Here is a 27,706-nt window from a genome sequence, read left to right as displayed (position 1 = left end):
GATCTCTGCTCCTTGCAGACAGACATTCACAGGTTTCCCTTTCTTCTCTACTGTAAACGCACACACGCACATGCACACACATTTCTCTGATTGTATCTGTTTTCTTTCACCTAGGTTCATCTGGTCCAAGTCTCTCACTATCTGACAAATAAATTCCCTGAGCAGCTACTACTAGATATTGAGCTGATACTGCTTTCACTCTCGTTCTGTTTTTCTTGGATCCTTCTCCTTGCATTTAACCTTTTTCAGGTGGTTACAAGTGCTCTGTTTGCTTCCCACTGAAAAAGGCCACCATTTTACTGTCCTCCACAGGCCCTTAACCTCACTTAACTGGAATTATAATTATTGACTCTGTTCAGCCTCAAGCAACCAAGCAATTTTAACTACTAAAATGACAGGAGTGGGGTCATTTATGACAGTTTATATTTTCAAGTGGAATGCTTCTCAATGGCTTTATTTGTGTTTATCAAAGCTCTAGCCATTCTTACAACACATGTTGTAACTGTTCTGTTTTCCATGATTTCAGTCATTTTTAAGGCAAAACAAATTCACTTAATTGACTCCTTTCCATCGGTTGAACTATTTTCATCGTTGCTAATTTAGGTATTAAGTAGCTACCTCTCTGCAGCTGCAAATCTTGTGCTCTTTATCTGTTAGCCATGGTCACTGCAAAACATTACAAGGCAACAGTTAGAAGTAGAAAATTACAATAAAATCCAAATCTGTAATGTACAAAACATATGTATAATTCTTGAGTCATAAAAAACCCCATCACACCAATGGTCCAATCACAAGACTTATGAAAACGTCTGGAATTAGACTAACAAATGCATGGTTGGAAACAGCTTGGCAATTTTAAAATATCACAGTGGCACATGTAAATATGGACCTCGGGTCATAAATGATATCAACTGGTCACTTTAAGGTGAAAGAATTAATAGTATTTATGTAATCCTAAATATAGACATATAAACCTACTCTTTGTTAGTAAACTACTGTCAGGAGCTGTAAAAAAATATAAACCTTCATAATATACATGAATCTTCATCAATGATGACCTTAATCTTAGGAACCTACATTTAGAAAAAAATGTTATCCCAAGTCTAGGCCATCATGGGTGAAAATACAATCATTCTAAGTGACACACAAAAACCATTTGCATATTTCCAAAAGAGACTTTCTTGTCTCCAAAACATAGGGTTAGGGTTTGATATCACTGATAACTAACTAACAGGGTTAACTAAAGGTGACTACTAAAATAGTTTAACAAAGAAGCTGGAGTTAGACAGTTAACCTGATAGAATGGTAAAACTTACGCTGCTCTTACATTACTTCCTTCCATACTTACACATGCTTTGTCCGATGGAGAGATGTGTCCTCAATGTCAACTACAGCCACACGTGCTCCAGAAGTACTTGGTTTGAGTACTCATAATAGTCATTTGCTGAACATGAAATGCTGTACATTGCTCACTTTCAAAGGTCGCCATTTTGGCTGTGCAGTTGGAAGTAAAAGGAGGATATGTTGTCTACACCAATGATTGTGCCAATATAAGCTACCTAGCTAACAGTGCCTGATTGCACTTGAAACCACATATTACATTTATCCTAGAATTGTTATGTGTGTTAAATTGTCACCTTTATTGTAGAACTGTCTAGTTTTATGTGTGGTCAGAAGCACAACATGTACAGCTGATAATCACGCTGCAGTAGCTACCACAACAGTTATAGTCATGTGTTACAAGTGTTACAATCATGTCTTGGAAGCAGCTACTTTCTGCTACTCCAAAGTTACAAAGGGTAACTCCACAAACTTCCTTCAGGAGATTACCACAGATACCCTCACTGACATAACCCCATTCACTCAATCTAAGACAACACTAACCTTTTAAAAAGTCTTATTCTACATAGCTACATATGTAGTGTACTAACAGAACTGACCTAAACTGAAACACAGTAATAACCTTAGAAATCAAAGAATGATGTCAGAAGGGGAGTGTATATTTTAAAGATACCAAGTAGCAATGGGGATCTACCAGTATTCCCTGCTATCAGGAATCTGGTCTGCAGCAGCGGGAGAATTTTGCTTTGAGTCCTGGTTTCATACAAACTCTTCGGATTCTTTGGATGAGCTGTGAAACCGCAGTTTTCCAAATTGTGTCCAAACAGTTTTATTTTAAACACTTACCTCTGGTACATTTAAGGTGCTTGGAAACCAAAATTCTCCCAGGCACATAACATTATCCAACATCTTGCTGTTTCCCCATCCTTGCAAAACTATTTGGAAAATATTCCTAGCATGCTTGCCTTCTTCTCACACTGAGCTGCCTGGAGGAGTCATTTTATACACTCCCTCTGTCTCAGAGCAGAGTGAGCCAGAACGTGCTGCCAGAGCCTCCGGGGTTGGGAGCTTGGCCTCTTTGAGTGTGCATCAGTGGGTCGGTTAGCAGAATATACCGGGGACGAATCCGACTGCCTTTAAGAGGCTCTAAGAGATTTGGATTTTCAGCCAGGTTGCTGCTCTGTACTGACATAGCCTGAGAAAAGAACAATGATATCTAGATTGCTGCATTTTAAATCCCATGCTGACTGAAAGACTTGAAGTACTGAAGGACTTCTATAAAACTAATGTCTGTAGTTTTATAGAAGTCCTTCAGCAGAGGTTAAATAAGTGAACAGCATTTGCTATCCCAGTGAGCTTCTTTTTTTTTATTTTAACAGCTGCAGGTGGTTATATTGCATGATGATCTCATATAATCTGTGGTTCATATAAGTACCCTGAAAAAAGCTGCTGCTGAGGAGAAGTGATGCCTTTTGGAGAAACTTGGGTGATACATGTCCCTTTGCAGATCAAATAAAATTTAAATATGAACACTGATGAATTACTATGTCAACAAGAGGGGAAAAAGGTTTGCCAGAACTTATAATAATGATTGCTGTAAGCAACTAATCCTGGAGTCACACTTGTAAAAATAGTGGTCGAAGACCATGGCATGACCAAAATTACTCCAACTGTGCACAATGAGCTACAATATTGTTGCCTTTGAAGACAGGAGACCAGATCTGGGACAGTTTATGGTTAGTTGCTGTCTTGCTGTCTTGTGAATGGCAAACATAAATCATTTGCGAGGGTGATTTTTCCAGTCTACAAGCTGCAAAAGCATACTATCCATCCACTGGACAGACTTATGGTAACATGGGCTGTGCTTGTTTTAAAGATCCTTTGAATAAACTCTTCTTTCACCTGTTTTCCTCCAGCCCCTCTCCTGTTTTGTCTTTTCTCTGTAACGTTATGGAGCAAAAAGTGGACATCTTAGTTTAATGAACACGTCCTTTGTGTCATATTGAAAAACCACAAGCAAATATGAGTAATAGCATTTTCCATGGACTTGACTGTAAGGAACTACACCACCTTTACAATTTGCTATGTGTTACTGCTGAGGACGCGTGGCCGTCATTTTGGTGTTTGGTTTTTTTTTTCTATGATCCTGAAGGATAAGGTCAGGTTTCAGATTTGTTCTGGGTACATCTGGTGTAAAAATCCATGCTTCTGTTTTTGCTTTTTACTCAAAGGAAATTTGAGAAATCTTCATAATGGATTACTGATGTCACCATGCATCCATGTGTGTGAGTGCATATGTACACGAATGTCTTCTATACTGACCACCCTGGCAGCAGATTAGGTTCTAATCACTGGCATTCAGGTATAAAGACTTTCTGTGTGGAAGCAGGAACCCCTCTTTGTCTCATCTGATTAGCAGCTAATCTACCTCTTGGACTAAACACTCTGACACCAGGACTTGTAGCAGAGGCTCAAAGTTGAACACTATTAACTGTCAAACCAAGGCTTTTTTCACTGATCTTAAGATAGGAGAGAGACAGTCGGACAAAGGAATACATTCACATCATGAGAAGATTTGTGCTTCTGCTTACTTTTGTTGGTTTGTAAGCTTGTGAGCAGATAGTGTTTAGCAGATAATGTTAGCCTGTCTTCATCACACAAAGTTTGTTTCTGTTCTCACCATAAATATAGGTTGTGTACTTTTGTTTGACAGTTGAAAGAGCCCACTTGTGATAAATGAAAATGTTTTTCAGCAGAAACATGATTCCAAGTGTAGTTTGAAAATAATTACCTCTAGCTGAGCCATTTCCAGTGCTCCTGTGACCTCTTTGGTGTGTCTAAAAAAAATCCTCATAGGCCCTTTTACCACTACCAACCGTGCCTTTTCAAGGGGCCCTTGTCATAAACGATACGAACCAATCCATTATCCTGATGGAGATGGAGTGGATTCCACTTTGAGGAGATCTGTATAGTTTTATCTGTCAGAAGCTGGAGGCTTTCTTAAAACTAAGAGGCATTCTTGAAGGCAAGGTGAAGAACCTTTTTTTCTTCTTAGCACCAGTGTGCACCATGTGATATTATATATAGAAACTATTTTTCCTATACATTTAGCCCTTAGGCCCTTTCACTGAGCTCTTTCAAAGATGGATTGTGTTATTATTTTCAATGAACAATGTAAAAATGAGTTTATTGTAATGAAATTATTCTTTTTTTTCACATTTCTTTTTCCTCTGACACTCTCATTTTGACTTAAGTTGGAAGGTAACTGCACTTTTCATCAGTCCTTGATAGCCCAAACTCACTCACACTGAATTTCAACTTAAAAAAGATCTGTCTAGAAGATTTACAAATCGTAAAAGGTTTCTGTAGGTAAACCTATCGATCACTAACAGTTGTCCACAGTTGGTTGTGTCACCAAATCTCTGAGTTTCTCATGTGCTTTTGCATTGTGCTCTCGATCAAGATTGTTTTTGCCATGACTGGACAGAATGAGGTTAGCAGGGACAGAAGTGGTTTAAAGTATTAAAATGTAAACCTGAAAGCTGAGGTTTGTGTCTTAATTATGCTTTGTGTTTTAAATCTAATTGTGTGTATACATTTTCTTTATAATAAAAACTGTACTGTAGCATCACTTCAACAGACCCAAGCTAAGTCTTGAGTGGCTGTTCTTTGATTAAGTCAGAAGTCGAGCTACAGGAGGTTATAATGAAAGGCATCAGCTGAAGACTTAAAGCCGCCCCTAAAGGGACACGTGCTAAATGATGAAGTGTTCCAACATCGCAGATTATGGGCTTTTGAGCTGTGACTTCACATTATTCAGGCCCACACACAGTGTTACACTGCAAGCGTGTGCATTTAGATTGATAAGCATGCAGGACAAATTAAAAAAAAGAACTACATTCTTCTTCTGAATTGTTAATCCACACAGGACTACTGAACCGTGATGAACCACAAGTAAAAGAAATTTCACTTACCCCACATATGTGAGTCTAAGGGAATTTCTTTCAAGATTTTGAGTGATTGCAAGACTTTTAATGATGAGTTTATTTACTGCATTTTTTTCTTTTTGGTAGACCATGAGAGAACTCAGAATATGCTTTGTTTGATCGGGAGAAGTAATGAAGAAGTGGGGAGCAGAGAAATGGTTTGGAATTACACTGACCTCATGAAGAAAGTGGCAAACATTTGGAAATAATTCCACTCTGGACTTTGAGGACTTTGTATAACAATATAGAGCTTATGTCCAAGGAAATGTTCAAGCCAGTGAAAGCAAAGAAATTTTCGGACACAGCAGACCTAACTCCTTTTTTCCTGCACTATCCCTTTTTATGATTTCATATACAGTTTAAATACACTTTAGTGTTACAATTTACTGTGTAAACATGGAAAGTAATCAGACTAAATATATCTTTTGAATAACTGTGTGTACTGGACTAAGACTACCTGGCTGAATCGTCTTTGACCTGCATTATCAGGGACCATTGCTAATTTAAACTGCCATAACGTTCCACGACTGAGAGCAGTGTAGCCTGCCTGAAAACCCAGGTGGTTGGATTTGGCCTTTTCTTTTCTTTTTTTCTTTTTTTAGAAAGTATGCTTGCTGTCCTGTGTCTTTAAGAAATGACCATGAAATCATTGTGATATTAAGTTGGGGTTTGGTTTGGCTAATGGCTGTCAGCCTAAAAGCCTGCCTGGCCAGTTCTGTCCAAGTCTCACCTCAAGTTTGGCTATAGTCTCACACTCTCTGTTGGTTTACATCCAGTCACGGTCTGAACTCACTGCTTTTCAGATTCTGACTTTGTTTAAAAAAAATCTGCTTAAAATGCCCAAATTTCAAACCTCAGAAACTGCTTTGAGCAACATTACACAAACCCAAAGAACAACACACTACTGCCAGTGTATCGTGATATGTCTGAAAATCATCAGCAGTTTTTTGTTCTACACGTTGCTATGTATATAGATGGCATCAGAATAAACTGACATATGGTCAGTTTTTCAGTTCAGTCTCTCAATGCATAACCACCTTCAGTAAAATTATGTGGACATTGACGGCTGCTGGTGTTTACAGTGCTAATATTAGACACAAACTAGTATGAGTAACTGCATTTTGAATAGTGTTGAAACCTGTGCCATATTCAACACAGACAGAGACAGGATGGATCAGGAGATAACAGTAGGTGATGATTTTTCTTTAGCTCTACTATATGATGTGACATTCTCTATGCAGTGTATATGTTTATATGTTCCTAAACAGTTAATGCAATACGTTTGTTAAACCTCTTGAATTAAGGCTGAAAGTCTGCACTTCAATCACATTTTGATGGCTTGGTTTAAAATGAACAGTGTCTTTTCCCAAAAACACAGGAACCACAGTACAGGTGTCTTGCAGGCAATCGTTTTGATTTGAAATAGCAGGTAAATGCAAGTGTTACTGATGATTAGATTAGATGAAACTTTATTAATCCCTCGGGTGGGTTCCTCCATGAAATTCAGTTTCCAGTAGCAAAGCACCGAAAGAAGTCTTTTGATGATGTCCATCAAAAGACAGCCAGTTCCTAGCTCATCAGTAGTGAAGTGTACACACAGCTCCAAAGGAGCTGAATAAAAAAAATCAATTTCAGTCCGACCTTACTGGAACTGCCAAATGACATATTAGTAAAAGTCCCTATTCTTCTAAACACAAAAATTACAGACCATAGTTGTGTTTGGCATTTATCCCCCCCACATCATCTCCACAGTTCAGATTTTGGCGCAGAGTAGTAATATTTCACCAGCCCACACTGGAAAACACGACTTGCTGACCATCCCCATGAAACTTATCTGATACTCTTTGTAAATCACACTCGGCCTGGTTTGCAGTTTTAAAGCATACCCAGTGGTGCCTTAGCAGCATGCAGCAGAAAATGTATTGAGCATATGTCACACAAACTGAAAGGTCAGATCTTCTCTCACAGCTTTAATGGGAATTTCACAGAGCCTTGGGATGAGAGAAAAAAAATGCAATAATAAATCTGATGACAGTGAGTCAAAGAAGTTGCGCAAATGGCTAAATGCAGCCCAGCTAGAACAAAGTTGATGCAGCTGTCATCTCTTTAAGAAAACGTGATGGAACTATAAAAGTGAAAAGCAGCAGAAGGTGACGAGTTATATACGACGCCTTATGGGATAGCCCGATTTTTCACTGTTGCCCACATCCTCCACTTCTTACTTAGCACTCTGTTTTAACAATGTTATGTTTTCTCTAAGCCTGCTGTCGCAGAGCTCCTATAAACAGACAGACGGCAAACTGAAACAAAACTATATAATTTCTTTATTATACCTGTCAAGACTCAAATGTGTGTGTATTGCTTGGATGCCCAAATAGATGTTGGAGGGGTCCAAAGCTAGTATACGAGGGTTGCCCAGACCTCAGCAGAGTTGATTTACACAGCTGGCTTGCACAAGCCTCACTGTTGTGTAATGTATAATAACAGGTGTGTTATCTAATGCAGTACCTTATCAAGAGCCAACCCATGACAGATTAGATTTGTGGAAATGAGTGGGGTATCTTTATCTATTTCATTACTATTTTCTATATTATTTTCTGAAAATGAAAATGGTCCAAGGAATCTCCACAGCCACACTTCAGAGTGAAAAATGCAGTCAGCTTTAAAATAAGCTTGAATTAAAAATTATACTTAAGATTTTTAATGTTAAGGGTTAAAATACATAGAGAATACACTGTAAACAGACTGGTGTTGTATCTTAGAGGTGGTACATAGAAATCTTTAGCGTCACACATGGGAAAGTGTCTGAGAAGTTTGCTGAATCCACCTTTGTTTCCCCCTGGATTAAATGGAAATTCCAAAGCAAAATTTCCCAGACTCTGAATCCAAGCTCGCCTGCATTTTGTCACCTATAATCTCTGGTGTTCTCTTTCCCATTCTGTTCTGGTATTAAAAAAACAAAAAAAAACAACCCAAAAAAACATGTGACCAAATGGCATGATGCAAACACTGGGACACACCAAACAACATCAGAAGGATAGTGTCACTATATAACTTCAGTCTTGGTCTAATGGAGCTGGATTGAGTCTGCTTGACAGTTTGTGGACAGTACACCACAACTGCCTGTTTGATTTGCTATGATGCGAGTTTTTCCAGGTGTGGCAGAATTTCAGCTACATATACAGTTATTTTTCTGTGTTACCAAGAATTACTCTGTGTACGTCCTGCAACTAAGGATAATGTTTGTCATTTCCTGTCATGGTCTTAAATGACCCATTTTTCTTGAGCAATATATTCTGTTCACAATTGGAAAAAAACATGTGGGTTATGTGGGCAACTCTATGATGTGTTTACACCCCCTCATATGTCAATAAGCTGTATCCTTTCAAAGATGAGAACAGTTAAACTCAAAGTTTGCCTGCTTGTATTTTGCTTGTCATTGCTAAAGGTCACTGAATTTCATTCATATTCAGTGGTTTGTGGTTGCTACAACTCAGCTAGAATCTTCCTCTGTTGTTGCCCCTTAGTTATTCGGTGTGTACAGAATGGTATGAAATCTTAATTTAGAGCCGTGCAGCTTACGTCTGAAACTGGGTCAGCTTCATTCTGACATGGGACACCCTCCTTACTGATAAGAACTAAGTCAACAGATCAGTCATTAATCACTGCTTTCATATTTGCACTTAGAGAAGACCATTTGTCTTGAAATATGAGATGCTACGATATCTGACACCAATATATTTAAACAGCTCTGCTTCTTATTAGCCAGTTTAGCAGTCTCCTCTGCTTACTGTAGCTAATGGTGAGAAAGCACTAAAGGCTAATTTCTCTCTGTTTTGACAGCTCCATCAGCTCTCAGCTCAACTTTGGCATTGAGCGCTTGTAGACCTGTCAGATATTTGGCCTGAAGTTAGAAATGGAAAATTTGAAGATATCCATCTGCACTTATGGGCCATATTAGTTGTGGAATCAGTCAAAGTGTGTTATTTGAGAGGATTAGGGAATGCTTTTTGGCTTTAGGTATTTCACTTTCAACTGAGACAGTCAGAACTCAGTTTATTTCAATAAAAAATACATTAATCTGTCCAAACTTTTGTCGCACAGTGGGAAACCTCTCTGTGAGTGTGCAGGAACGTGAACCGCTCTCCATGAACTGTCCCTGTTAGTTCCTGTGGTGCTTGTCCTGGAGAACATAGTATAATGTTAATATAAACACAGCCTTAAATGCAGCTCTTGGGAAATCAAACCATGTCATTTCAAACACTTGTGTTTGCAGAGGGCCTGAACTCACATCTTCCGGTACTTCCAGGCAGTGGGAATTGGAGATGATTCAGTCCATCTGACTGTGGATACAATAATGGATTCTACTAACACTCACGTCTATTAAATGTGTTAAGAATGGTCAAGTGTTAAGAATACATTGATTAAAGAGCATGCTTTGTGCAGCACATACAGAGTTTGGAGGTCTTTAGTGATTACAACAGCTTCATTTCTTTTTTTCAAAGCAAAGTCAAAATTCTCTAAATGATTAGCTTGAGAGTTGATGTCCTGGATATTGTCATCTCAGGCAAAACACAGCTGTAGTTATGAGCACAGAAGCCCCACCCTACCTGCTGTTCAAATATTCTGTTTGGGAAGGTCAACCAATCAGAAGAAAGTTGGCTTAAATGGAGCGGAAACCAGAGCGCTGCACCTCAGTCCAGTAAATAAATAATGATTATTCATTGTTCAGTGTGATTGCTGTAAGAATTATGGTAAGCACTCAAAGGCCCTGTGCAGTGAGCCAGAAACATACAACAAGATTACTTGACATGAGAGGCAAAGGCATGCTTATTTTTGAGCGCCTAATGAGTCGACGTGCTTCTGCAAACCTGCTGCACAGTTTGTTGCATCTGCTGTTATAATTTATTTGTAGATAAAATAAATACAATAAACCTTGGTTTATCTTGCTCAAGCCTATTTGATCCCAGCCAATGTGTTGTAACACCAAGATGTATACTGTAAATACACATGACATGATTTACTTAGAGTGTATTTTTGCAGAGCTCATTGGAAGTCAATTGCCTGAAACCATCCTGCTGTTTCGTACCGTTCATATTTCCTCTGGAGTGTGGCATAGAACACAGAAATGTTGCATAAAGTGTTTGTTATATTGATTGAATTTGTGTATGACATGGGCTATGACAGTGATATACATTCTTGTTAATACTTCAAGTGAGGTGTGTTGGGTTTCAGTGTCTACTTACAGGACACCAAATGCACTTTGACCTTGTGGTTATTACGACTAATCTTAGTAAGTAGTATTGCAGACACCTCACCTCTTCAGCATGCCGTGTGACCTCGGCAGTAACAAGGTTTGACCCCAGGTGACTCCCTTTCTTCCGTTTTAATTATCGGACACTTGAACTCTCCCCTGAACGTTCACTTTGATTTAGGGCTGAGCTCAGTTTCCTTCTTAGAGCATATTAACAGGGCACACATTCTTCTTTTGGGTAGACTTGCTCAAATGCTTCTTTAACACAAGTATAATCCATTCTACAATTCTGTCTGTAGATATGTTAAGTGAAATCAATTATAATCAAAATGTTAGTGACTTGGTTTAATATTTTACCTGTAGTTAAATCACACTGAGCTGAATGCTTCTTTTTATGTGAAATTACACAGAACAAAGATTTTATTATTTTTTAATTAGTTTCATTTAATGTAACCTAAAAGCTTAAGTGCTGCATCAATGTATTCCTTATGTTTTATAGTGAAACAACCCAAAACATCTGATTTTAACATGGGACATTTTAACCACATAATTATTGGTATAACCATGACAAGCAAAAGTATTGCAACTGTGTGCAATGTACTTGCAAACACAATGCTTTGAAATATTTGCTTCAAAGATGGGGATCAAGTCTACAGTCACTGGTAGCCAGTTGCTGTCTTCAAAACAAATTTAGTGCGTGAAGAATAGCACAGTTAGACAGTCTGCTATCAGTTTTCTTTGGAGTGGGATTAAGTTGGCAGTTACATGTAATCTGTTTTTAAAAAATAGGGCAATTAACTGTGATAAATTATCCAAAATGTAAATCTGTGGATGTCTGCATGCACAGAAATTCACATTAACTCCTTACACTCAAAATCCAGCCAGAACCTCATAGATTTGAAAAACTAAACCAGGCTGACTTAGACTGATTGCAACATGTTGGCAATCTGTTTTTCGAAATTAGAGTGCAGTTATTTCCAAAAGTTTGACTATCTATCTGAGAGTGACGGCAGTCAGCCCAATTCAGACCGTGACTGGAGACCCGTGGGTGTCCAGAGATTGAAGGTGTTAGATGCTCAACCTCACGGTGGTCACTTAGTTGCTGCAACTGCTTGCAATTAGTCGCAGAATGTGAAAAGAATTCAGTGTCTGACAGTCACTGAGTAACTGCAGTTGTTCAACGAGCCATGCTTAATAACCTCAACAAGCAGAATTTTCCATCCTATTTTTGTTCTAGTTTCCTAAACCAAACCAAGATTTTTTTATTTTTGCCTTAGTCTAACCAAGGTACAAGCAGATACTGAAAATAATAGGCTCATTAAGTCTAAAAAGAAGTTCACATTTACTTGGGTTCAAATGGCACAAACCCATATCTCAGTAGTGAAAGTCAGGATGAACAGCTTTAGTATGCTTATATTGCCTCATGCGTCAGGTGAGCTGCTGCAGAACCACACAATCTCTTATTAACGTTCTCTAAAACCAGACAACCAGGTTTATGAACTATTTGAAGTTTCCAGTTAATTATCAAATGACAGTATGAATTTCACAGCACTGGACTGTCTTTTGGCTGACTTAAAAGCACCAGAGACCATGACTATGGAGAGAAAAACGCACCTTTCATTTAGCATTGACCTGTAATAGTTTGTAAAATATACAGTAATGGCTTTACCTTCTCACTTCATGTCACATATTACATGAATTATCTTTGCAGCTCTAAGCCATGAAGAATTGGATACTCTGAAAGTACTTTCCCATCTGGTTAATAGTGAACACAATGGCATCTAGTCTGCCACCACCCCAGACATCCCTAAAATGCAATCCACATTTTTTCTGTGAAAGCCTGAGCATACAATAGGTCATAAATCATTGTCGTTCTATAGAGTGCTCAGTGATTTTAGAGCACTTCTGTCTAAACATCAGTCTGATTTTTCATGAAGCTATTCTTTATTTGAATTTTATATAGTTTAGGCTTCTTGCATACTTCACGTAACACAGTGTTGCTAAGACAGAGAATTTGCAAATAAACACAGTACACTTTGACCAGTTTCTACACTTTTTGGCCATGGCAAAACCAGTTGAATTTGAGTTTGCATCCCACATAAAACGTCATTGGCATGAATCAAATGTCAGGATGTGTGTGAAAAGTAGCAAATGAATGGAAAAGCTGGTTGCACAGGACTGAAACTCATCTAATAACCAGCTGGGTTCATCAGGTCTGTGCCTCTGATTCTTTTAGCAGGGCCTTTGTGCTGGAACAGGATTTTCCTGCTGTTTCTTGCCCTTTTAGTTATGTAAGCTTGGCAGACAAAGAAACTGGACAGTCCTTCACCCGGACAGTTAGAGCAGACGACTGGCTATGAAAGCCCAGATTCTCACACTGGCTGCTTGCTATTTTTGTCACCTGCAGGTTGGCCTTTGTCAGAGATTCCATGTCTTCTTATGTTTTGCCTCAGCACGATATCTGGAGTGATGAAAGGCTGATCAAATTGGCTGAGCTGTGTTCATTTTGGACTTGAGTTTCCTAGCGCTAACCCCCACATGCACAGCTCCCAAGTCGCGAAATCTTCATGACAGATTAGTTATACGAAGCCCCGGCTAACATCAGTGGGCTGCAGTGGAATGAAGCGGGGGCAGCCCCAGTGTCTGAGGCCAAACACTGGAGCTGGTTCTCACTTGTGGGCGAATCAGGCAGCGTGCTGAACACTCTTCATGTGATGGAATCCTGTCAAAGTGTGAGCGTGCCACGGAAAGTGGGAAGCATTAGAAGAGTGCATTGTCTTTGGAGAGTCACAGTGCCTCGAGAGATGGGTTTGAAGAGAAAGGGAAAAAAGAAGGAACTGGAAAGAGAATCCTTCCCATCACATTTCATTTTCGACTCATGAGAGAGGTGCTGAGCAAAAGTTCTGTGCACAGTTCACTTACTACTATGGTAAATTCCTCGAAGAAACACGACAAAACATTTTTTTCTGCTCTAACAACAACCGAGTGGCTGTACTAAGACAGGGAAATAGGAATTGTATTTGTTGAGCTGATTCGAATTTATTCATTATAATTCTAAACTATTCACCCACTGTGTGGATTCCATGTCCTGTTGTTTTTGTGTTTGCAAATTTCTCTTACCCATTCCCAGAGCGCTTTTGCTTTTTTTCCCTGCTTCATTGATGGTCATCATTTCCATTGCAATTAGTTATTTTAAAAGTGGACAGCATTGGCGTCAGCAGCAGCAGGAACATGGTTATTGATTGGGTCTGCCAGACCTGGTCTTCTCACAGTTTTCCTCTTTTGCGCTATTGGATTAGTCAGTTGCTTGGCTGCTCGAGGTGCTGCAGCATAAGGGTGTTATTTTAATACCGACAGCTTCACTCCTTTTGGCCTCACTTACTAAATTGCTCTGGAAATGACCAGTCGACCAAAACAAACAGCATGACCTCAGTTTTTAAGCATTAGAGATGATTTTTTTTTCTGTTTTGCTTTTACAGTATATGGATGCGGTAGTTAACTTACAGCTAAGGACAAAAATACATTTTGTCATAAAATAAAAAAACAATCTCTGCTGTGCAATGCTATTCTCCACAAAAATCTTCTTCTCTTTTCTTAGAAAGCCATTAACTTATTAAATACCTCTCAGCAAAGGAAGCGAGTAAGTCGAAACCGGCAGTTTTGCTCCTTAAGTATTGTGCTGTCTGTCCTTCTCTACAGCTTGTGGTGGTACCACATCCAGTAACAGAAATGCCTCTGTCCGCCTATGAGTGTGCCGTAGAAGATGCTGAACTCACTTACAGAGAAGGACGACTGTCTTTCTGGTCTAATTACAATAGGAGACTGATGTTCAATCCAAATTGAAACATGCAGAAAAATTCAAAACACTGTTATCTTCATGTCACAATCAGGACTGACTGTTTGGTTGACCCTGTGGCGAATGAGAAGCTGGAGGCTCAATTCCCTTTATGTCTCTGTGTTTTCCTCCTTTAATGTTGGTAAACCAAGGTGCAATGGAGGTTTGGTGGTGATTCACTGTGGCATTAAGTGCACACGCCCATGTCAGAAGAGCTACAACTAAAGCAAGTTAAGCAGCTGGAGAGGAGGAAAATGTGTGTGTGGATTTCTGAATGTAATTTGGTTTGTTCAATAACTGCACAGTTCCTCGCTGGATTTTCAAGATGATGGATATGACCCCAGGATATCTGGAGTTGGATCACCATGAAATTTGGAGTCAAAAATTTAAATACCTGCAAAATTGTCATCAGCTGATTTCCTGTTTGGTACTGCCTTAAAATGTTGAAAATGGATGGTAGTCTTTTAGTATTTCAGCATTTAGTCTTGTTTTCATAGTCTCTTGTTTTATTTCTTAACATTACCTTATGTGGAACGGACCATTATATAAATGTAGTGTACTTGGCTTCCACGATACCTTCAAAATATTAACAAATCTGGTCAGTTTTTAAAGGACCAATTTTAATTAGTTGATAGTCCATTAATTTCTTTTCCTATGTCAGTGTATTTGTAGAATATCTTCATTGCTCTGCATCAGTGTAAATCCAGTTTAATTTAAGCTCTGAACTGATTGCGCTGAAATAATAACTCCTTTCATACTGTTATTTTAACAGTTTTTCAAAAAAGCAGTGTTTTTGGTATCCAGTTGCATTACATTTAAATTTGTGGTTCATCTTTGTGTTTTTAACTCTTCATCTCTTGAACCCTTTGGCCAACTGATTAATCTATTCTGATGAAAAAATGGGAAATGGTTTGTTTTTGTTCCTGTGATCGTTTGTTGACCTTCCCAACTTTAATAAAATGATACCTTAAATATCTCAGCCATTGGTCTTTCAGAAATAAATACTCTGTCTTTGAATCTGTTTTGAAAAGCCAACGATATCAAGAGAATTCAAGCACTGAATAAATATTTTCCAGTGAAAAGTGTTTTTGGAGCGCCTTAGCTTTTGTATATTATAGGTTTCCCAATGTGCTAACTGCAGTTTAATGAATGACATGTTCATTCTCAATATGTACCCCAGCTATATAGACCGGGACAGAATTTTCAGGCCCCCTTTTATATTTTCCGAGTGCTTTTAAACAGAACAAGAAACTTTTATGACATCTTCTCAGTTATTTCCATTATTTTACTTTTCATACAAAAACACATTTATTTAACAATATTCAAAAACTACCAGTCATTAGTTCCCTGATGCTAATTGTTAATTGTGTATACTTTTTAATGGCTAGTTTTCAGCATTCTTCTTTTGTGAATCTCTCAAGAGAACAAAGGGGATCCAGAATTGACGGCCTTCTGGCATGGACATTGATCTTTAGATTTTCAGTGGGATCCAAGTTAGGGCTTTGTGCACGTCAGTCAACAAAGTTCTCACTGGCTCTCTGGAGGTAGTTCTGCATGAGAGAGATGTTTCCGCTTGTGTATTGTTAGAAGACAGCGAAGTGATGACCCAGACACAGCTTTGATGCTGACTGCTTGAGGCTTTCTTTCAAAATCTTCACACATCCTTTGTTCTTCACGGTTCCTTCCACCTTGATGAGATTCACAGTTCCAGATGTACTAAAGCGTTCCCACAGCATAATACTCCCACCTCTGTGTTTCACTGTGGCACACAGTTCTTTGGGTTGTATGCCCATTCCTCTGGCAAGAGAGCTCATATTTGTTTTCTCTTCAGTCCAAAAGATGCACTTCCAGTATGCATATTCTTTCTCCAGGTTTTCCTCATCGTATGTCATTCATGCTCGAAGGTATTTCTTCTGCAGAATTGAAGATTGTCTTTGTCTGTAACCTCGCAGTCATTCCTGTGCAGGGTTCTAGTGAGTGTCTTCTTTAAAAATACAGTCCTAACTTGGCTAAGTTATTCATTCATGTCTTGGCAGTTGTTCTGGGGTCTTTAGACACATATTTTACTAGTTTTCCGGCTTTCCAGAATCTTTGAAATCTCGGGCTTCCCACCTCTGCCAGTTTTGTTATGTACTGTGTGGGTCGCTTTATGATACTCCAATTCTTGACACTTGGAAATGCTGTAGGAACCTTGTATCCATCTCCTGTTTTTTGAGCATCAACGATTCTTTTTCTCAAATCTAAACAGATTCTTTTGTTTTTGGCATGATGTCTTATTTACTGACAGTTCCAACACTTGCTAAAGTTTTTTTTTTTTTTTTTTTTACTGTGTAAAGAGAAGCTGCTTTGAGCACAGCAGTGGTTTGTGGTACAGTATGGCTCAGTAAAAAGGTTAGTTTGTCAAGGGACAAATAGTACTGATCCTGGTATTTTTTGTTTATTTCTGAAATAATTCTGTTATTGGGTGCAAAGAAAAATAATGTATGCTTTCTAAAGAAAAGTAATATGCTGAGAAATGTTTGAAATTCGTGGGAAAGATGTTAGAAAAAAACTTTAACAAACATTTAAAATTTTATGCTAATAATTTTGTCCTCATCTGTGTATGGAGGATGCAAGTCATTGGTAATTAAGTGCATATGCAGCACCACTACAGTATGTGAAGGTAAAATGGAATTATGTCATTTAATGAGCTAAATGTGTTTTCCTTCTGTACCTCCCAGTGTGAATCTGTTGGTATGCAGTTACTGCTATACAACTTAGATACCTATTCTCATTACATAACCCTTAAGCTTTTGCATGTCAGTGATCTCAAGCAGCTCAGTACTAAATTGCATGACTAGCCTTCTAGTCATGCGATTTACAGTCTTTTGTATATAAAAATAAGCATCTAAAAACTAAAATAAAATTGGTATAGGCTCTAGCAACCCCAAGTTGGATAAGCAGTCTAGAAATTTATGGAATGCCATTTTGACCTGGTGCCATTTGTTTTTATCACAACTTTGGTTAAATACCAAATACAATTTTTGGTGAGCCCAGAATTTTCCATGATGCATATGCATATTACATTATGCACCTACTAGACAGTGTACACAGTTAAGGAAGGATCAGCTAGACTAAAATTCTAAAATATTGTGTATTATTATTTTTTTATCTTGTGGCCTAGAGACAGCAAAATAAATGCTAAAAAAGGTGGGGTCAGAAGTGAAACATAAGATTCGGTTTACATAGAGTTCTTTTAAAACTGTGCCCAATTTGTAAAACCTAACTCTAATCTCTAATTATTCTTTAATACCTTTTAAATAAACTTCTAATTGTTAAATGAATCAGTAGCCTTTATGCTGTGTGTTGTGTGTGTTTGAAGGCTCTGCCAAGAAAATCTCGTTAATTTAGTTTTGAAGTGAAAAACCTGAAGTCATACAGTCACCACTGGATCCTCTCGACTGAATGGACATTTACCTCCTGACTCTGGGCAAAGTCACACTAATAACATGCAGGCGCCATTCAGCTTCAGTTAGACTCTTCAAAGGAGTTTTTAAAATCAAGAACTAAATCCTGTCATATTGTTTTTCCTCAGTCGCCAGAGACAAACCATAAAAAAGTTTTTCATGCTAGATTTGTTGCTTAATTAGTTGTCAAATTCTCATATTGCGCGGCTGTGACCTTTAACATTGTTTTCACACTCTTTCTCAGTGATTTGTGTCCATTGTGTCAGTTGAACCTTGCTAACTGAGGGCGTCCAGCACAGTGAAGATTAAGGTTACACAGCGGGAGAGAAGAATGGTGGCTGGTTTGGTGTGGACACGGGTCAAAGATTGGAGGTTGCTTTTCTCGTGGGGTTCTGGTGTGTTTTGGGGTCATGGTGAAGAAAGCAGCTTTCCCTCCCGACGGCGTCCAGCAGCCACAATCCCTGGGGTGTGTTTTGTATGGGGCTGCAGGTCAGCCGTTGGGTTGTTTCGGCCCATCAGGTTGTTTTCTTTACCTTCTGTGTTCACTCCACACTCTTACACTGGAGGAGCCAGACGTGGCTGCTCAATGCTTTGTGGCTGTCCTCTCATCTAGAAAATTTGGCGTCTGGTACTCATTGTGGTTATTATATGAGCAGCAGCCAGACACATGCACACACACAAACAGGCACATTAAAAAGCAAACTTTAAAAAAATGGAATATTGAAATCATTTAGTAGAAGCCAAAGCATCAATCCGAGGATGAAAATGTGCCTCTTAACCAGAGATATTTACTCCAGTGGTTGGGAATGGGCCTAAAGATTGTTCAACTACTGTGAAAATATTTTTAAAATGTTGTTTACTTACTGCTTCAGGTGTTACACCTAAACAACAGGAATTTATATTGTTGGAAAAACTACCCATTAAATAAGAATTGAAGTTATAGTTGCCAAGTTATTGTTAATCTTTTGGTGAAAACAATTGCTAAAGTTGCTTAGCTAAAAGTTAGCTAAAAGTTGGAGGAACCGTTAGGTAAAAAGTTAGAGGAAACATTTAATTGTTAAGCTTTAAATTGATAAGATAGATGGCCAGAATGGTTAACTTAAAGTAGGGAACAAACATACATTAGGGATGATCTTAGCTGTAGCTAGTCACCTACTGAACGGAAGGTTGGTGGTTTGATCCCTGGCTCCTCTAGTCTGCATGTCAAGTATCCTTGGGCAAGATACTAACCCCAAGTTGCTTTCCGATGCATTCATCGGAGTATGAATGTCTGAATTAGGATCACTCAGTTTAGAGGAAGTGCTTGTAAAATTGGGTGTGATTGGGTGAATATGGCATGTTGTATAGAGTGCTTTGAGTACTCCAAAAGAGTAGAAAAGCGCTATATAAGAATCAGTCCATTTAGCATTAATAGTGAAATAGCTAGATAAAATGAATAAAAGAGTAAAAAAGGGTACGCTGGTTATTCCTCAGCTGGAAATTATAGTAGAAAGACTAAATGTAGATAAGAATAAACATTAAAACTCCAGACTACATAAAACTTTCTATGAAAGGTTGATATAAATATGTATGAGCTATTCAAATAGGAAACGAATATAACAAAAAATGTGGTATAAATACAGAATAAATAACTGCTGAAAGGTTTAGTTGCAAGACATTTTGAATTCATCTGACAGAGCAGCAGATTTACTTCTTACAAAGAAAGTTTGAAATCATTGTTGTAGGAAAAACAATATCAGTGTTGGCCACAAATCTTTATGGCCAAGAAATTATGCGGTTCACCTTATTTTTTCTTGTTAGCTAAGCAACGATCAAACTATCAGAGGGTGGAATTTTCCTTTACCCTCAACCCAAATCGGAACCTATAACTAGCAGCAATGACTTCATTCTGCAACAATGTTCTCACACAAATATGCAAGACACACTCTTTTCCCTTTTGTTTGTGTGTTGATGTCCACTGCACACACAGTTTACAGTACTGTTCCCTGATCTGTGGGTGAAAGGCTTCATATCGTACACAACTCCCTTACAGCTACCATATATTGACAGTGACTCATCCAGCTTGGTTTGTTCATGTAAAATCAGTGTTCCAGATGTATTATCCTAGATAGACAGTGATGATGGATTTAAAACACTATGACTTGTGACATTATGAGATACATTTATTTACTATTCTATGAGCTGTAATCCTGATTAAGCTCAAAGGAGTGGCTCAGGTCATGAGGTCTACAGCTCCCCGGAAAGTACAAAGTGTCAGAAAATTAGTATTGGAGGAAGAGAAATAATGAAAAACATGAACCTGAAATGTTTTTGGTAATATTCAGGTTGACAGAGGTTAGGAATTACTGCCGGCCAGCCTGTCTGCTTTGATTTATTGTATGAAATTGTTTTCCAACAGTCATATTTTGAGGTCAACCTTTCAGCTCCATCACCTCTCTTTTCCCAAAAATTCATCATAATGCTGTTGCTGGCAGTGGCTCATGTCCTTCTGGCCTCACATAAACACACACAGCAGGCCACTCCTTCTCCTCGCTCTTGTCCTGATCCCTACAGCCCCTTACAGCTGCAGACATTTTGCAGACTCTCTTAATGCGCTGCTTTTGAACCGGCTCTTAAGCATTTTTGTGCATAGATGTGCAGATGCGTGCAGATGTGCGTCAGAAGAGTTAAAACTTTTTGAATGCCAGATGTCTGTGGCCATGTGACCTTTATTTGACCTCCAGGCCTCTTTTTATTAGAGGAACCACTGCACTTTTTAAAGGCTTTGCAACAGGCAGTGTCTTAGGTCATTCATGCTGTTTGTTTTATTTAGAGCCTGACTGATTTATTATTTGTGTATCTGTTGTCCAATAAACTTTCTTTTTCCTGGACATAATGCAGAAACTCATCCATCAATCCAGGCCGCCTGTCACTGAAGCAGTTAAACAACTTCTAAGTGACAGGGTGCCTGGGGTGTATGACAGTTGTCCTGCTTTTTTTTAATGCTCTGGATGTTGTGGGGCTGTCCTGGCTGATGTTTCTTTCCAATATGACATGGAGGTCATGGCTGATAGGCTATGCTGTAACTTCAGGGGGATCTCACTCCTCACCCTCTCTGGGAAGCTCCCAGATACTGGAGAGGAGAATCTGTCCAATTAGGTGAACTAAGATTCAAGAGGAAGAATGTGTTTTTTGTTCTGGTTGTAGAACTCTATATCAGCTCTTTGTCCTCTTCATGATTATTAAGGGTGCATGGGAGTTTGATGATGTCATTCTTTTGGCTTCATCAGGTGGTGACTTCTAGCTTACACTGGGGCAGTCTGTAGCTGAGAAACGTGAAATGGTAAGAATGAGAACTACCAACTCCAGGTCTGAGGTTTTCAGCTGGTATAGGGTGGAGTGCTCACAGAGTTGGGTGTGACTGAGTTTTAATACATTGGGATCTTGCTCAAAAAACATTTAAGAAAAATATGTATGACATTTTTGACATTTTACTTTCTTGCAAACGTATGGTCTCTTAATGTCAGCTTTTGCCATGCTACACAACAAAACACTACTGTCTACACTTGAAGTATCTGCTTCACGGAGTAGTTGCACTGCTGTATAGTAAATCCAATAGTCATGTTTAAAGGTGAGCCCTGTGTGTAGTGGCTATAAAATAAAACAAAGCAAAAAGCCTGAAAACAACAAGTTCAAAAAAGCGTTTTGTGTATGAGCCCGGCCTCCTCGATAACAGATTAAGAAGGACACGTGGAGAGCCAGGAGAGCCGCGGGACTACTGATGCTGTTTACCACTCAGCCTTAACACCTGGCTTTCCTTTGCCTGTGTCTCCCACGGCGTGGGTTTTATTAACAACTTTGATGCCTTCTGGGAGAGGAGGCATCTTTTTGGGGCAGACGGGCTCCACCTCAACGCCTGGGGACGCCGTTTGCTGTCCGCCAATTTGGCATTTGGCGTACAGCACTCCCGCACATCGCCACTGTCTGCCACTGACTGATGTTCCCCTGGTCCCAGCTCCTATATTTGTTCCACTTTTAACAGTAATACACAAAACTCTGGACTAGGACCTTTCTCTCCCACAGTCAACACAATACCCGTCATAATCACAAACAGAGAGCAACAGAATTATCATAAATCCAGTAACTCCAAAAACATTAATAACCTCCGGCCTCTTCAAAAATATCAACATCCATCCAACTCTATTGTCAATAATCCACCAGTCTCAATCAGTATGGCACTTTTAAATGTACGCTCTCTGTCGAACAAGTCTTTTATTATTAATGATTTAATTTTAGATAATAAACTTGACTGTTTATTTTTAACTGAAACATGGCTGGGTTCGGATGCACCAGTTGTTCTCACTGAGGCCTCCCCACCAAATTTTAGTTTCTCTTTTTCTATTAGAAGTGGTAAGAGAGGTGGTGGGACTGCATCTTTAGCCAACAACACACTCACCACCAAACAAATTCTATTTGATCATTTTACCACTTTTGAATTCCATGCTATTGTTTTCAGCAGCCCTCCAGTTTTATCTGTCACAATTTATAGACCACCTAAAGACAGCGCTGCTTTTATCAAGGAATTCTCAGAATTTTTAACAAACATACATTCAAAATATAATATGATAATTTTAACCGGTGATTTTAACCTGCACATAGATAATCCTTCTGACCCTGCAGCAAAAGAATTCTTAAACATTCTTCACTGTTTGGATTTTATCCAGCACGTCACGCAGCCGACTCACAACAGAGGACACACTCTGGACCTGGTCATCACCCATGGGCTGTCCACCAGCGTGTCCTCTGTTGTTGACTTGGCTGTCTCTGACCACTACTGTGTGTTTTTTAACATCACCGGTTTTATTCAGCGGAAGACCTCAGTGCGAACTGTGAGGAGGCGCTATCTAACCTCTGAAGTGACTGCAAATTTTACCAGGGTTTTAGTCAAATGCCCCCCTGTGATTTTACCTGCACCCTGCGATTTGATTTTTAGTTATTTCAACAGCAAACTGAAGAAAAGCCTTGACTCCGTTGCTCCACTCACCACCAAAAAGATTAACGTAAAACATGCATCACCCTGGAGAAACGAAGAAGTCAAAAAACTCAAAAGAAATTGCAGGGCAGCAGAAAGGAGATGGAGGAAAAATAAAAATACTATCAACCATCAAATATTTTCCGAGCAACTTAAAATGTACAATAATACACTAAGGAAGTCAAGAAATTCATACTTCGCCAAAATAATCAGTATTAACAAAAATAATCCCAAGGTCCTCTTTTCCACCATAGATCATTTATTTAACCCTGATTTTAAAAGCTCCAAAAGAACCCCCACAGACTCGCTCTGTGAGCAGTTTGCAGACCACTTCAGGGGAAAGATCAGCGCCATCAGATCTGATATTTTATCTAATCGCGATATGATTGTAAACACATCTGAGGCCTCGATTGTACCTGAGGAGACACTGGACAGCTTTGCCCTGGTTAATGCTGAGAACCTTCAGAAGGTTTTCTCCACAGTGAGACCCACCACATGTCCTTTAGATCCAATCCCTTCTTCACTCTTTAAAACACTTTATGGATTTTTTGAGGCTGAGCTTTTATACATGATGAATTGCTCTCTTCAGTTGGGTGTCTTCCCTGCTGCCTTTAAAACGGCGGTGGTGAGGCCCCTTCTGAAGAAGAGCAATTTGGATTGTAATGATTTTAATAACTACAGACCTGTATCCAACTTACCATTTTTAAGTAAAGTCTTAGAAAAACTTGTTTTTACTCAGATTACTGATTTTCTCAATGATAGACAGATCCTGGAGATATTCCAGTCTGGATTTAGGGTGAACCACAGCACAGAGACGGCTCTCCTAAAGGTTTTAAATGATCTTAGATGTAACTGGGACTCCCAAAAGCTCTCAGTCCTGGTGCTACTGGATCTAAGCGCAGCCTTTGATACAGTAGACCACGCTATTCTTTTAAACAGACTGAAACACATGGTGGGCCTCTCTGGTGCTGTACACAACTGGTTCACTTCATATCTCTCTGACAGAACTTTTATGGTGAGTATGGATACATGCTCCTCTAAGATCCATAAAATGACATGTGGTGTGCCTCAAGGGTCGGTTCTAGGCCCTGTACTTTTTAATTTGTATATGTTGCCTCTTGGCAGTGTCATCAGGAGGCATGGAGTGAACTTCCACAGTTACGCTGATGACACGCAGCTGTACATCTCCGTGTCTCCTGATGACACCAGACCAATGGATGCCCTTTTTAACTGTATCTTGGATATAAGATCTTGGATGGCAGAAAACTTTTTACAGCTTAACCAGGACAAGACTGAAGTTTTAATTGTCGGTCCTGAGGCTCAGAGAGAGAAACTCTTGTCTAAATTAGAGGCATTTTCACTATGTCCTTCGCTACAAGTGAAAAACCTGGGTGTTATTTTTGACTCTGAGCTTGGTTTTATCCCACATGTTAAACATGTAACCAAAATTGGATTTTATCATCTAAAAAATATAGCCAGAGTCCGCCCTATTCTCTCTCGGGCCAACACGGAGATGCTGATGCATGCTTTTATTACCAGTCGCATTGATTACTGTAATGCCCTGCTCTCTGGTCTTCCTAAGAAGAATATTTCAACTTTACAACTCTTGCAAAACTCGGCAGCTCGTGTGCTGACGAAGACCAGAGGGCGGGCCCACATTACACCGGTTTTAGAATCGCTGCACTGGCTCCCCGTGTGTTTCAGGATCGATTTTAAAGTTCTTTTATTGGTTTTTAAATGTCTTAATGGTCTTGGGCCTTCTTATCTCTCAGATCTGCTTTTACCATACGAACCCTCGCGGACCCTGAGGTCCTCTGGTACTGGCCTTTTGATTGTCCCTAAAGTCAGGACACATACTCACGGAGAGGCAGCTTTTCAGTGGTATGGTCCTCGTCTGTGGAACAGCCTGCCGGAGGAGCTCAGGGCCGCAGAGAACGTACATGTTTTTAAGAACAGGCTCAAGACCCACCTTTTTAATTTAGCTTTTACTTAGCGTTTATTTATTTTTTTATGCTTATTTATTCTATCCTGTTATTCTATTATTAATTTAGGATTTACCTAATATTTTTTGATTTTATTCTTATTCATTTTTTAATCTTCTTACTCTATTTATATTTATATTTATATTGTATCCTGTTCTTATTTATTTTATCATTTTACCCTGTATATATCCTATTGCGTCATATCTCCAGTGTTTCCTCGAGTGTGGGGAGTGAGTTGGAGGGTGGGGTGGGCTGCTTTTAACTATGTAAAGCACTTTGTGCTACATTTTTTCTGTATGAAAAGTGCTTTATTAATAAAGATTGATTGATTGATTGATAAGCATCTCTTCCATTTAAATGTGGTCATCGCATGATCAGCTACCCTGCTCAAACCAAACACACACATCTTAATTCAGAAGTGGCTAAAGTTTATCCTAAAAGCTGATGGTTTGGTTTAAAAGATTTGCTATTGAGCATGTGGTTTTAAAGCTGTTTAAATTGAATCCATTTTGCTCATTTCCAGGACTCTGCTAGAGTACCTTTGATTCACAATTCAAAATATTGCATATTTATCTTATACTCTGCCACTTTGCCACTAACCCAACCTTCCTCTTATTGGCTGTCCCTGAGTCTGAGCTTTGTCCTCACAGATAGTACCAGAGTATTACACTAACTGATTCACAATTAGTATTACGCTCATTATTTGAAGATGGATCTATCTGTTTATCTACCTGTCTGCCTATAAATAAAACATATATAGATACATAGATAGAGTTTTAAAGTTTATTTTAAAATAAGGAAAACAACTATATCGAGTGCACTTAATTAAAGCATCTGTTTCAAGGCTGTTCACATGTGGGATATCCACTGAATTTTTAATATAATCTTTTCTGCTGTGTTTTTTTCCTGCCATATCACAGCCTTTTTTTTATTTGACACTTTTATGTCTTTCTCTTCATCTCACTCTGTTTTTTCTTAGATTTAACAGCGTCTCATACTGTTTGCATTTTCCTCCTGGTTTCCACCATAAGCACTGATCTGGGATGCTTTTTTTCATTTTATGAGCAGATCCTTATAAATAGTGATGTTTTTACTGTTGTTGGCATACGAGGGAGGTTTTGCCCTTACATACTATAACCAGATGGGTCAGTAAAATAGGAAAGGTACTATAGTGGGACCCCACACACTGAGGAGATCTCTTTATCCTTGTCCTGGAGCAAAGGACATTGATGTAAGTGAGAAAAAAACAAAGACGGAGGTTTGGTAAGGGAGGTAGGGTTGGGTGGGTTAGGTGGACTAAGATCAGTGAATATTTGGGGTCCAAAGCAAAGTCCCTGAAGAAGCCCTGGGCTTAACATTACTCCAATACTCAACATAGTTTTGTTCAGAAGAAAGGAAGCAGAAATGAAATAGCGGTTCACTTCAAACAGTTACTGAGGTAAAGATTTCAGGCTCGTTCTTTAAGCACAAAGTGTTGATGTGTTGCCATTCTTTTGCCAAGACTTTCTTAGTGACATTTTGCTTTGATAGAGCAGAAAGGTCAAAGTTAAAGACTGAGAAAGAGGATTTTCTGGTTAACTGTCTAATATCTAAAAATGTAAAATGTCTGCTTTTCTCTGTTCTAGGGGGCTGTTTATCACTATTCACGACCGTGGTCACATTGCTTCAATACTACAGAACTGGCCAGAAAAGGACATAAGGGTAAATAACTCAAACATAAGGTCAGCAGTGATAGAGTCATAAAAACACTGATGCAAAAATTATGTAATTATTTTTGGTGATCTTTGGCTCAGGTCTATTTTTCTGATGTCTTGTGGACACCTGCTGTCATGTGTTCCAGATAGAGAAAAAGTCTGGTACGATTGTTATTATATTCTTTTGTTCGCACACAACGAGACCGGGGAAAGCAAAACTGAAAACACTAAGACTATCAAAGTAAAACAGGAAACACAAGAGATGCGCAGAGACACAGACTGACACTGAAACAATCTGAAGCACAGACATGAAAACATCCTTCTACTAGACGTGACACAAGGAACACAGGGGAAGCACAGAGACAGAAACCAAGAGACCAGAAACTATAAATAACAATGAAATCAGAGACTATTAATGATAATTCAGAACATAAAATGCTGGGTCACAGACCCAGGGCCATGTCAGTTTGAAATGCATGGAGATTTACAGCATAGCAAAAAACCACTACTTTCAAATGTGTAGTGCTTGTGTGCTGTGTTAACACTAAGGGGTGTGAAAACAGAAAGAGAGTAGTGCTGTAGTGTTGTGGTGATTGATGTAGAACAAGCTAATGGGTGGTGTGTTTAACTTTACTCAACTTGAAAGCCGGCGAAGTGATTACCAGCTGGACGGAAGAATACTGGTGACTGAAATAAGGCAAGATGTGAAATATTTACGAGGTATGGAAATGTGCATGACCATGTGTCAGCTACATTGTGTTTTATATGGAGATTTCATGATGAATGAAAGATGGGACTTGACATTATTACATGACAGGGTTGTGAAGCTGGGAAGTATTGGCTTTGGTCCTTTTATGCAATTAAATAAATACTGACTGTTTGCTAATGCAAAGAAAATAAAATACTGAACCGTTTACTAAAGTATACTGAAGGTGTTTCTTTTAAAAATAAGACCATATACAAACCATAAGATGGTGATATTTAATGGTGAGATGCATGATTATCCATTTAATACAGTATGACTACACTAAATATTTCAAGATGATTAGAGGGGCTCTCTCTAAATCCAGTAGTCTCTGGGGCTTGGAAGACTTTGGCATTGATTCCCTTGACCCGTCTTACTGGCCAATTTCCCAAAAACCTCAACTATTTCTTTA

The 27,706-nt window shown here is 38.9% G+C and overlaps 1 protein-coding gene across 1 annotated transcript in view; it reads left to right on the top strand.

The window, feature by feature from the left end:
* Positions 1-27,706, top strand: part of me1 (malic enzyme 1, NADP(+)-dependent, cytosolic) — an 83,706-nt gene that overhangs the window by 34,563 nt on the left and 21,437 nt on the right. The window contains exon 4 of the mRNA XM_085366188.1: positions 26,481-26,556. Coding sequence (XP_085222314.1) covers positions 26,481-26,556 — 76 coding nt within the window. The remainder of the gene's footprint in view (positions 1-26,480; positions 26,557-27,706) is intronic.

This window comes from Diplotaxodon limnothrissa, linkage group LG11, assembly GCF_057381915.1.
Source record: "Diplotaxodon limnothrissa isolate DT_005_m linkage group LG11, D_limnothrissa_male_GT1.1, whole genome shotgun sequence".
In the NCBI taxonomy this organism is placed as follows: Eukaryota; Metazoa; Chordata; class Actinopteri; order Cichliformes; family Cichlidae; genus Diplotaxodon; species Diplotaxodon limnothrissa.
This window is presented reverse-complemented; position numbering and strand designations above follow the sequence as displayed.